Here is a 13,345-nt window from a genome sequence, read left to right on the forward strand (position 1 = left end):
TTTTGTGGGTGTTTCCGTATGCGAAAATTTTGGTCTGATTGGTCTCCTGTCATATTTAACTTCTTGGCATGTTTCGCATTGGTTGATTACTATTTGTATTAGCTCTGCTAATTTCGGAAAGTAAATTTTATTTCTAAGTTGGTTATACGTTTCCTGTATACCAGAATGTAAGCTTTCCCTGACATGATATAGCGAAATTTGTTTGACCGCTTCGACTCCAGCTTCGATATCCAGTGCTCTCATTGTGCACTTTATAAACTCTAATTGTTTATCGTTAGAGAACATTTCTATGAGCTTTTCTTGAACTACATTATATTGCCGTTCAGATAGTTCTGAAAAAATTCCTACTTTTCCCTTTGTTATATATTTCCTAAATATATCACCTAGTCTACCAAAATCATATTCCGAAACGAAAATAATTCTTTTCCCATGTATCATTTTTAGCTCTTCTGTCCTATTATTTGTTAAAATAATTTGTGTTTTATATTTGTTGACTATCTCTTCTTTGATATAAAAATGATCATGCAAATTTTCTTCAGCTGAATGGACCGTTTGCATTGACGCATCATCCTCGAGATCGTCGATTATGTTCAGGTCGTATTCAATATTTTCGCCCGTATTTTCTTCACTATGTTCTATTCTGCTCAAGAAATCGGCTACTTTATTTTCCTTACCCTTCAAATATTCAATGTCAAATTGATATTCTCCTAGTTTTAATANAATTTTGAATTTCCTTCCGTACAAATATGGTCTGAAGTAATTCACGCTCCACATAATAGCTAAGAATTCCTTATCCGTAGCTGAATAGTTTCGTTCGTGATTATTTAGCGTTCTTGATGCATAGCAAATTGGGTGTCCTTCTTGTGATATAAAAGCGCCAATTGCATAATTTGATGCATCAGTTGTTAATGTAAATTCTTTTTCGAAATTTGGATATCATAAAATTGGGTGTGAACTAATTAACTGTTTGAGCTTAACAAAAGCTTCTATGTAAGAAGGGTCCTTAGTGTTGATTCTTACTCCCTTTTTTAAATATTTCGTAATTGGTTGTGCTACCTTTGCGTAATCTTTGACAAATTTTCGGTAGTACCCTGTTATACCCAAAAAACTCTTTATTTTTTTTTCTGTTCTAGGTAGTTCTAACTCTTCTATAACTTTTATTTTATCTGGGTTAGGCTTCATACCCTCCTTCGTTAGTACGTGTCCTAAGAACTCAGTTTCTCTCTTTAAAAAATTACATTTGTCCACTTGTATTTTTAAATTTTTTTTCTCTAGGACCTTAAAAATATCTTTGATTGCCTTTATGTGTTCCTGCAACGTTGTGCTGAAAATTAGAATGTCATCTAAGTAAACANGAACTCTTTATTTTTTTTTATGTTCTAGGTAGTTCTAACTCTTCTATAACTTTTATTTTATCTGGGTTAGGCTTCATACCCTCCTTCGTTAGTACGTGTCCTAAGAACTCAGTTTCTCTCTTTAAAAAATTACATTTGTCCACTTGTATTTTTAAATTTTTTTTCTCTAGGACCTTAAAAATATCTTTGATTGCCTTTATGTGTTCCTGCAACGTTGTGCTGAAAATTAGAATGTCATCTAAGTAAACAACACACGTCTTGTTTATGAAATCTCGAAGAATTTCGTTCATAAGACGCTGGAAGGTTGCAGGTGCGTTCTTTAACCCAAATGGCATCCTTGTAAATTCATACAGACCATGAGGTGTAACGAACGCAGTTTTGCACCTGTCTTCCTCTTTAATTGTAATTTGATGATATCCCTTAGCAAGGTCTAGTGTCGTGAAGTATTGGGCACGTCCCAATTTATCTAATATTGAATCAATGTTAGGTAACGAATATTTATCATCGATTGTTACCTCGTTCAATTTTCTATAATCTACTACTATTCTGTACTTTCTTTTTCCTGAGTTATCGATTTTCTTTGGGATTACTAATAAGGGACTGGAGTACCTGGAATTACTTTTTCTTATAATACCTTGCTCCTCCATCTCTTTAATTTGCCTACGAACTTCCTCTTCATGTTGTGGTGGGTATCTGTATAATTTCGAGTTTATTTGCTCGTCCGTAGTGGTCCTAATTTCATGTTGAATTTCTGTGGTGCTCGTTAACTTTTCACCCTCTTTAAATAATAGTTTTTCAAATGTTTTTAGTAGTTTGGCTACTTCTTTATACTCTTCTGTATTTAAATGCTCTAACTGTATTCCTTTAATTTTATCTTTTGTCGCTTCCAACGCACAAATTTCTTTAAAATTAAAAGGGTTATTTACAAATTTTGTTTCTTTTTCACGTAAAGTTATTTTTCCATCCACCAGATTTATCATGGTGTTCAAATGGTTTAATAAGTCAATACCTATTATAAAATTGTATTTTCTACCTCTTAGTGGTGTTGATTTCCATTTTATATACGCATTATCAGGTAAATTAAATTCCTTTGGTGCTCTAGTATGCACTTCATGAGTACTTTTCTCCTTACTTGTTACTGTGCTGATTACTATTTCATCTTTAAGGGATATTTTCCTAAAATCATTTAGTTCAGCGTCTACTAAACTTAAGTTCGCCCCTGTATCCACTAAACCAATGTACTTTTTTTCGTCAATAGTTATTTCTATTCTCGGTAACCCGTCCGAGGCTTCCTTATAAAAAAAAATTGCGTTATTTACTTCTTTATATTCTTCAGATTCTCTATTGCTTTGCCTAGGCGATTGCAAGCGATTTTGGCTGCTACTGCTGCTAGGGTGTCCTGCGATTCGAGATCTGTCTTGGTCAGTTTCTACGTTATCAATTTCCATTGGTTCGACTTGGTTTTGTCTAGGTTGATTCTGACGGTATTGACCGGAATTCTGTTTAGGGTTTCCAGTCGTTTGTTGTCGTTGAAAATTACCTGAATTCATCTGTCTATTATTGTTATTATATCTTCCGCTAAAATTCTGCTTATATTGCCCTGACACATTATATCTAGCATCATTTTGATTACCTTGATTATTTGCACCTGGTCCCGTGCTTTGATTCTTATCAAAATTTTTGTTGTATTTCTGACCTCTATCGGGATACTTATTATTCCATTTATCTGTGGAATTGTCCCCCTTTGTTTTAAACTTCCTATACTCTGGTCTAATGCAACTATCCTCAAATCTTCTACTCGTCATTATTTTTATTACATTGTTCAAGTTTCCTTCGTCATAAATCTTGTCTAGTAATACTCCTTGTGTCATCTCTTTTATTGCATTTACTAGTAAACTGTTCATATTGCTTAAGTCGATGTAGTGGTCACCCCTATAGTAAACTGTCAGTTCGTCCGCTTTATATTAAATATTTTGCACTTCTATCATTAATTCATTAACTGAGCTTACCTTTAGGTTGGCTACCTTTCGATATAAGTGGTGAGGCTCGACGTCTGGTCGGTACCGTAATTTTAAAGTCTCCTTAATTAGCTGCCAATTGTCCGGCTGTGGCATGTTTATTATTACGTTTTTCGCCTGTCCTTGGATAGTCCTGTAGAAAATTGATCTAACCACCTCCTTCTGTAGTTCATTATTATTTATTGTGGATAATAAGTATTCTATGCTGCTGAATAATGAGTTAACCGTTATTTCCCCCGTTCCTGTGAAAATTGGTAAACTGTTCACAGTTTTCATAAGACTATGTCTGCTGCTGTTGTTGTCCTCCGTTCTGCTCCTTCGTTCTAGATAGGCTTGCCGCATTTGTTCTAGCTGCTGTTCTCTTCTTGCCAGCTCCTCCACTAAGTCTACGGCGGGTATTTGAATCTGTTCGTTAGCCATTCTCCTTTGGTCGAAGATTTGTTGTCTCTTTGAAGAAATCGTGCTGTTGAATTTAAATGCTTTGGTGTAACACTTTATTTACTTTGTGTTCACTTGCATAGCACTTTGAACGTTTTCTGTAAGTGGTGATTTCCGTTCTATATTCGGTGGAAACCACTGCACTTTATGTTGTTCTTATGTATCNTAATTAAACATAAATTATGTAAATTCGCAGCTTTCATTTAAACAAACATAACTCTTTTGTACCAATTTTACTTGTAATGAATAAAAAAACCTCTACGTAACAAAATTAAAAAGAAAACTGTTGCAACTTGAACTCCACATAGCACGTTGCAGTTATCGTCGAAAAATAAAAAAACTATACAATCAAACTTCTAAATAAATGCGTGAGTTTTCGTTGGGCACAAGTTTTTGCTTCTTTGCTTTCAAACAACAACAAATTTGCACAAAATGAGCCCGCAATATACAAAGCAGATGCAATTGATTTATTTTTTTTTATTAAGAATACGCCATTTTTACACAAAAGAGAAAAAAACAGAATTTAGAGGTCAGCGCAACACTTTATGGTCACAATTGCAACATGCTCGAACAATCGTGTGATAAGTTTGGGGCAATTATTGCCACTATATNGTTTAATGGCAGAAATACACTCGGAGGTTTGTCACTGCCTGCAGAGGGGCGACCGCTGTTAAGAAAAAAAAATTGTTTCTATATTTTTGCGATAATGCTTTGACTAGGGATTGAACCCAGGCCCTGCGGAGTGTAAGAGCGCAATGCTTACCACTACACCACAGCGCCCGCCGGAAGAGCTTATAAGTCTATTTATTTTGATTGTTTTTGTTTATCTGCCTTTAAATTGCAAACTGATGTAATTTTTATTTTATAAGCTCGAGGCCCAGAGAATATATAAAACACAGGTTTTAGTTCTTTAATTTTTAATATCGATATTTCGACCTCAATCTGAGGTCATCTTCAGGAACTCTTAGTTGTCGGTCGACCGGGCACAACTAAAGCTGGGATCCCACGATTGCCGCAATNTTCTTTATTTCAAGTAAAAAAAAAGTGTTTTATGTATGCTATTCATTTTTTTTTAAATTGTTTATGTTACAACTTTTCTANTGTGCACACGATAACTCGAGTAAAGTTTAGATATCTTAACGGAACTTGGTACGTGCACTTCTTTCTGGCGTAGGAGGGATAGTCGCGCAATAACCACGCCTACTTCCTATATAACGGTAATTTTCAGAAATACGAAATCTGCGATATTTTAGTAACTACTGAAGATTATTCACTCAAAATTGATATTTACAATAAATTTTAGATGGAAAATAATATTATAAATTTTTTGGAAAATGGGCGTAGCCACGCCCACTTATAGTTACATGTGTATATCTTGGTAACCACTCCACCAATTTCTTCCAAACTTGACGCAGTTGTTGGCCTCGGTATAACATACGAAATGGCTGAAAATTTTTAAAATCGGACAATAACCTCGCCTACATGCCATATAACGGTAATTTAGAGAAATACGAAAACTTCGATAAATCAGTAAATATTAAAGCTAAGTTATTCAAAATTGATGCTTGCAACAATTCTTTACCAAGAAATACGTTTATGATAAAATTTTGAAAAATGGGCGTGGTACCGCCCTCTTATGATCACATATATGTATCTCGGTAACCGTTCTACCAATTTGTACCAAACTTGGTGTGGTTATTGTACTTGCCACATAGAAGCAAAACGTTGAAAATTATTGAAATCGGACTAAAATTTAGGCCGCTTTTCATATAACGGAAAATTTCAGAAATGCTTGAAACTTCAATATTTCGAAATTTAAGGAGGCTAATTTACTCAAAATTGATACACCCCGGCTTACCATCTAGCGGTAGCTTTCGGAAAGGTGAACAACATATATTTAATACTTGCGCCGGGTATTTAATGGTTGGCTCCGCCCGAACTTAGACTTCCTTACTTGTTTTATCTAAGATTAACAAAGTTGTGGAAACCACCGTATGTGATTTGAAATTGTCTTGGATAGCATTGGAAAAAAGTAATTATTCAGAAAGGTTTAAGAAGAAAACACACCACGTGGTACTTTAGATGAGATTTTGCATATTTTGACATATTAAACATAAGTGGTTTTGTAGTAAAGTTAAATAAATATTATTTGCGATGAGTTTTATTTTTTAATCATGCAATAGAGGATCCCAATTGTAGCTCAAACAGTTGTTTATGATGACATAATAAGAATGCGAAGAAAAAATTAATGAAAAAGGCTTTTTTGGTTAAACCTTGCCCAAGCGAACCGTACGTGTAACGTGGCAAGTGCCCAAATTTTATGAGCCAAAATTGTCAAAAACCTTAAATTTACAACAATTGGGTAAGCAGATGACCACCTGCATTCATTGTAGATCACATACTGAAAAGCTAGCAATATTCGCTTACCCGTTTCGCAGAATGTCAAACTTTCTGACACAACCCATCATTAAACTTCCAAATAGTGTTACGTAGCCAGTGCACATTCGATTGCCTATAACTTTGAAACCCAAGAATGTATTAAAACCTTTCTTTTACAGATCCATAGATTTGCCCGTGCCTGATTATATCACCTAAAAAGCCCAGTTTGTTTTGTGTTATTTAGTGGACAATTGATTCATATTTTAGAAAAAATGTGTACGAATGTAACGTAGCCAGTCAAATAATCGGTCATATGTATGTGCGAATGTATATGCCTGTTTTCGCTTAAAGCGGAGAAAGGAATTCTACCTAACAATGGGCGTCTGCCCTTGTCATCTACAGAATAATAATATTGTTTTTTTTTTTCTATTTAAAAATAATTCACTCGTACCCTTTCTTCGTTTATGCTTTTTTCGTTTGATTTTCACGGATAAATAACCAAACACTCAACCTCGTCATCTGCTTCATCGCTTATGTTTACTGGCCGAAGTTCAAGTGCGATCTGGGGCCTGTAACATAAAGTTTACAATTGTAACAAGTCTACAAGTTATTAGTGATTCGCTTGTAGCTACAAGTTCTATAATTTTTTGTAACACAATATTATTTTGTGCACTTGTACCTATCAGCGAAATATATGCTACACTTGTAAATGTAGTTTCTACACGCATTTGTAGAAGCATTTCNCTATTTAAAAATAATTCTCTCGTACCCTTTCTTCGTTTATGCTTTTTTCGTTTGATTTTCACGGATAAATAACCAAACACTCAACCTCGTCATCTGCTTCATCGCTTATGTTTACTGGCCGAAGTTCAAGTGCGATCTGGGGCCTGTAACATAAAGTTTACAATTGTAACAAGTCTACAAGTTATTAGTGATTCGCTTGTAGCTACAAGTTCTATAATTTTTTGTAACACAATATTATTTTGTGCACTTGTACCTATCAGCGAAATATATGCTACACTTGTAAATGTAGTTTCTACACGCATTTGTAGAAGCATTTCGATTTGCACTTTAATATACAAATTTTGAATAGGCTTGATTTAGTTATTTACAAGCTAGAGCTCTTTTTAAAAAACGACTATACGGCTACTCGCTTAGTCGACTAGTCGATTAGCAACTTTTTTTGTCGGTTGATAGTCGAATAGCAATTATTCAATTAACTGCTCGCATTCGAGTAACCGTTCATTTTCGTCAAACCGCTCACTATCGAGTAGTCTGAAAATCGACGAAACGAAATTATTCGAATAGTGACAGTTTTTCACCATAAAATTATTTGTATTAGCGCGGTTGGGTTTATACAAAAAAAAACTTTTACTCAAACAAAACAACTAGTCGATAAATCGAAATGAACGGATTTTCAACTAGTTTTTTGTGAGCGGTTAGTTGAAAAAGTCGAAAAGAAACGGTTGGTCGATTAAATGAAGTCTATCATTTTTTCAAACAACTTTTGCTATTCGACTAATGATTAACAAGTAGGGACACGATAGCGGACCGAAAGTACCGAAATAGTAATCTGTAGTATCGCTATAAAATATCGGGTACCCATTATTATCGGGATAAAAAGACCCGATATTCCCAATATCATGGGTCGATTATCGATAGCAATCGAACTTTAGTTGCGTTGCTAGTTGCCACAACGATATTACAGATGGCAACTGGCAACTTTCAACTGACAACTGCAGTGCTACAAAGTGTGTATACAGGCGACAGAAGCACCTCTTTTAAAAGTACCGACACACCAAGTTTTCCAAATTGAAGTCATTGCTGTGGCACTTCCTTCTGCGAAAAATCGAAGAGCAGCGCAAGCTTTTATGAGCAGAGGTATTGAAGTTGAACGAAGTGGTTCAGCTGTTTATTAACCAATTATACTACAGCTTCTTTTGGAAGTCCTCAATATGCTTTGGAAATGAACACAAAACTATAATAAAAAAAAACTTGAAAGCATTTACTTTTGCTTACAGTGCACGCGGTAGCTCTAGAAGATTGGAATTATCCTTTACATATCGCCTGATTAGGCCGAGTTCATGCACTTCTCTTCCTCTTAAACAATTAATTGTGATGAAGTTAGCTTTATTGCTGTATTTTCTTTAAAACTCTTTATTTTAATAATTTAATTTTACTCGCACAGCTTGTTTACAGCCGCTTGCTGGTTGTCGAACTGTCAAATTTCGATTAACGATAACTCTAAAGCAACTGACGATAGTTGCCATTCGTAATACAAATTTTCTTTACAGTTGTGTTGCCAGCTGGTAACCGAACCGTGGTTGCATTGCTATCCATAATCGACCCATCAATATCAAATTCAAAAATTGTATCTGAATATTGGATTCTGTAAAGCCCAAAATATAACCATACTGCTTTACATATCAATTCCAAAGTGTAGACATAAGGGCTTTTCCAGCGGTAAGTCACAGTATGACATAGATTTGCAATAAATGGAACTGCTAGGGTGCGCTTAAGTCAAAATAAAAAATATATTCGACAAAAAAGGTAAATTATATTTGCGTAAAATTAAATTAAATTAATTTAAAAACAATATTAACAAAAAAGTTTCAATGGAGATTTTAGTAGCGTAATGTCTTGTAACGTGACGTCAGATACATTAACTTTACAATGCGGCTTTGCGATTCGATTCGATACAGGGTTCTGGTACTCGATTCCAAAAAATATCATTTGAAAACTATCGATTAAAAAGTATCGGTATCGAATGTAAAAAATATCGATGTAGTATCGTATCGAAATTGGTGTCCCTATTAACAAGAGCTCTATTACGAGCATTTGTTTTCGGCGGACGTATAGCACTTGCCGTGAAAAATAAAACATATGTTATTACTTAAATATGGCTGCAAAACAAATAATGTTCAAAAAAGTTTCATTATTTACAAAAAGTTAAAGAAAATAAAGAAATTCTATGAAACCGTAGCATCGAATTGTTTTATTCATGATTACTGGGCCTAAATCTTCAAGCACAGTTTTACACTATTCTCGATTCATTCTGAACCTTTCCAAAAATTTTGCGTCTCCCAGGAAGAAAGTATTCAGTCTCTCACATATCGAGAGAAAAATGGTATGCTAATGGCAAAATACTTCACTAAACTGAATCTTGTCAGCGTTGGAGATAGGTAGAAAATTTTTTACAGTTGTAGAAAAATCCGAAACACAACTGTACAAGTGTGTTAGTTGTGTTACGGAAATAGACTACAATTGTACAAAAAGTTCTGCAATTACAAGTACGGCACTTGTACCTAAAAGTTGCTTTGTGTTACAAAGTATCTGCACTTGTCTAATTTATAACACTTGTAGGACTTGTAGCGCTTGTGTTACAGGCCCCTGCTTTGTGCGACGTTAGTGGCGAAATGCTGCGCGAACAAATTAGATGGATACATAACGCATTTGAGCTAAACATCGATCACTGATTGAATTTTTTGGGTGTACAGTGTAGTCAAATGAAGTGCAAGTTTCAAGTCGCTAAAAATTACATTTGGTTTTTTAGAATTTTCATCGTGGAAGGTGTTGCGCATTTTCTTCCATATAACGCAATATCAAAATCTATTTTTATATGAAAAATATCCGCAAAACCCTACACAAGCAAAAAGATCTAAAAAATCAATTGTAACTTTTAGCGACTTAAAACTGGAATTCTGATTATTCTGATTAAAAATTTAGAAATTGAAGTTTAGCTTTTGTTTCTTTGTGCAACCTTTGAAACTTTCATTTGTGTGGTTTCTGATATAGATTGAATTATATTTTAAATAAAAATTATAAAAAACAAATACATAAACATAAATGCAAACAATATATTTTGAATTTCAGTGCTAAATAGTTGAACGCAGGTGTACATTAATTAGACCGTCCGTTGTTTCAACTTTTTTTTTTTTTAAATATACAGTTCGCCGCACAGTGTATCATTTCCATATTCTAGAAAAGATTAATTACATTATTTTATGTCGCCGAATTTCAAAACAACGTCAAGAATGTTTTTAGAAATGCCTGATAAAGACGAAACAATAACAACTAAAAAATTTAAATCAAAGTGTATGGCGGGACGGGGTTTGATTTGGAAAATTACTGAGCGCAATAATATTTAAACTTGTATATTTGAAACGGAATCTCAATGTTTAATTTGTCGGTGTTATGTGATTTATGCAACAATTGCTAAAATATCATTTTGGTCTTATTTTTTTAGGTATGGTCTTTTCAATGAATATACGTTTTTGGGAATTTAGTAAACTAGGACTGAGTATTTCATGTTAAAGTAAAACGATGTTGACTTAGACTTATTTTTAACAAATTATTATTTTTATTAGACCCGAAAACTCGTTATCCGCCACTATTCGATAAAGTTTGTATCTCAGTTTATTTGCCACTCCTCTAAGACTTTAAACAACACAATTTTAGCTGCTGGAAAGTGCAGGTTTTGATGAAATTTTATTTTTTCTGGCCTACTGGGAATTTCATTTTCTTCGAGTAATTCATTTGCATTTTATCTCGACCGAGACAAATTCTTTATTTTTGCGTTGAATAGAGAAAGCCTGATTCATTACATTTCCAATGGTATCCCATTTTTGTAAATAGAGCAAGAAATATTGAACTTATAACAGGATTTTGTTGACCCAACTTGACTTTTTTATCGAGATTTTCCACGCCCATAATTAAAAAAATATATATATTTATTTTTAAACCCATTTCTGTCAGTTTATAATTCCTTGTTATAGGGAAATTCTAAATATAAATTTTGGGCATTTTAGCCTTTGTAGTTAGTTAAATATTTCAGTTTTTGCATTTTTTAAAATTGCAGTTATATAATAGGGTGGCGTGACAGTAACTATAAATTACCAATTTTTTGTAAAAATCTATCTTCAATAGTTTTCGAATTACAGAATTAAAAGCAGCTAGATGGGTAAAATCTTACACTGTGCGCCGGCCGGAAAAAGATGTATTTTGGTCTAAAAATAGGCCGTGCAAAATTTTATTTTAACTTTTTTGTCAGCTAGGGAAAATAATTCGTAACAATTGTTACAAACTATTGTTTAATAAAACAAAACTTTTGTTTTTCTAATTACGATATGCATAATCAGGCCAATGGAAATTATATTTTAATTGATTTTACAGTATCGATATGTTGCTTCAATCCAATATCATTTACTAAATTTGCTAAAACTTTTCTATTTTCAAAGCGATTAGCAAAAGATTTGGATCTATATACTTTGAAATTAAAAAAGCTTTAATATAGCATAAAAATGCAAAAAGTTTGCAGCTTTTAGGTGTAATTCACAGTAGAATAACGATGTGACTTAAAATTGTGTCCGATTTCACCCATAAATTTGCAGATAACTCTTAAACTGGTAATTTGATTGCAATCAAAGGGACTTCAAAGACCTTTAATCTGGTGGAGAGCTTTTTGCGATGTGAGAATCGGAACCGGATATTTTTGGAAAAAATTTAAAATGCTTTTTTCTCAACTTGAAAAAAAGAAAATTTCGCAAATTCTTAAAACCTATTCTACTTTTTTATTTTTGACCGCGTATTCAGATTCTGTGAGTTATTTTATACAGCAAATGACTATAAAATTCGGGATTTTCAACTATTTTGTTAAACACTTTTGCCCTGAATACATATGGTTTTCTAAGTCATTAGAGTTATTATATTCGAATAAAATTTTTCACAGCTTATTTTTAGACCAAAGGACATCTTTTTCCGCCCGGCAAAACAAATTTTTTTTTTACAAACGGTCTAGCGTATATACATATGTGCATTTAGGGTTAAAATGTACCACAAATATATTTGTCTACTATATAGTTTTGTGGAACATTTTAACCCGCGGTAAGCGTATTTATTTTGCCCTTTTCTGTAAAAAAGGACCAGAGGTTTAAAATATTTCACAAAAATATTTCCCGTCGTATTATTAGAATGTAAGGATCACATGGTTTCTTTGCCTTTTTCCCAAAACAACGAGCAAAATGGGAGAACACTTTGACTCGCAAACCGTTATCAACTTTCCCTAAATAGACTTTTCGGCAGAAATTGTTTCGTACATGATATACTGGAAAAGGACCTGTATATTAAATCTAATTTCTATTCCTACCACCAGGTTACGACTGCAGTATTTATCACTACGATTCTGGACATCATGGACATTAGCTATATGAACGTAGATAAGTATTTTTTAATGTCACTAAAGTTTTTTAATTTAAAATTACCTCGGATTTGTAAGGCTCCATTTCTGACCATTTCCACTGGTATAGATCTCCGCTTTCCGAAAGTGCAATGAATTCAGAATACAATGCTGCTATCTTTTTGAATTTAGTTATGCCATTTTGGTTAGTCCATGGTTGCAGTTCCTCCGATATCCAAATTGGAGAGCTTGATGTGTCCTTTTTTTTCAAGTCTTTAATTAAAATAAAATAAAAAATATTATACACCAGCTTATTTAGCATATACCACGAGATGTTATACATACGCTTGTGATCAGCTTATTAAGCCAGCAACATTTTGCTCAATTTCGGCTATTTGGCTTTTGTTTATTTAATGTTTATTATTTTTCCATAAAAGTCTAGCATTAAAAATTTTTCCCATATAAAATAAATTCGAAATTTTTTTTTTGTATGGGAAAAAAAAACTTCATGAATTCAGAAAAAATTTATTAAAAATTGACGCTATTCTTTAGCAACTTAAGACTTGCACATTATTACCCTAGATTTTAATGGGCTATTAAACTGCATACTCAAACAAAAAATCTAAAAAATAAATAATAATAATATCCCAACGGTTTTTACCCTCCATTCCCGCCCATCCGCATGAGGGGCGCAGTCCGCATGATGTACGGAACCAATATTTTAAATTTTTGTGCCGAGTCACGATAGGCAGGAGTTTGTTAAGTGTCGAGATCTAAAACTGTTCAGCTACAGAACTAAATTCATCAGCTGATTTTATGTATTTATGTCAATAATTCACTTATTGAGAGAGGAGAGTATCGCTTTCTTAATGCTGAAAAGCGGATCTGATATATCAAACGTGCTGGAATGAGAGTTAAAATCCTGGCATAAGCAACGGAGTGGGTCGTGCAATTCAAAATTGGTTTTACAAGCTTTCAGA

At 33.5% G+C, this 13,345-nt stretch overlaps 1 protein-coding gene across 2 annotated transcripts in view; it reads right to left on the minus strand.

Moving 5' to 3' along the window:
- Positions 1 to 12,709, minus strand: part of hyd (E3 ubiquitin-protein ligase hyd) — a 534,145-nt gene extending 521,436 nt beyond the window's left edge. For both annotated transcript variants that reach the window (XM_017617625.1, XM_017617630.1), the window contains exon 1: positions 12,451 to 12,709. In XM_017617625.1, coding sequence (XP_017473114.1) covers positions 12,451 to 12,708 — 258 coding nt within the window. In that variant the 5' untranslated portion in view covers position 12,709. The remainder of the gene's footprint in view (positions 1 to 12,450) is intronic.
- Between the last annotated feature and the right edge of the window lie 636 nt (positions 12,710 to 13,345).

This window comes from Rhagoletis zephyria, unplaced genomic scaffold, assembly GCF_001687245.7.
Source record: "Rhagoletis zephyria isolate East Lansing unplaced genomic scaffold, Rhagoletis_zephyria_1.1 Rzeph_scaffold_00030, whole genome shotgun sequence".
Taxonomy (NCBI): domain Eukaryota; kingdom Metazoa; phylum Arthropoda; class Insecta; order Diptera; family Tephritidae; genus Rhagoletis; species Rhagoletis zephyria.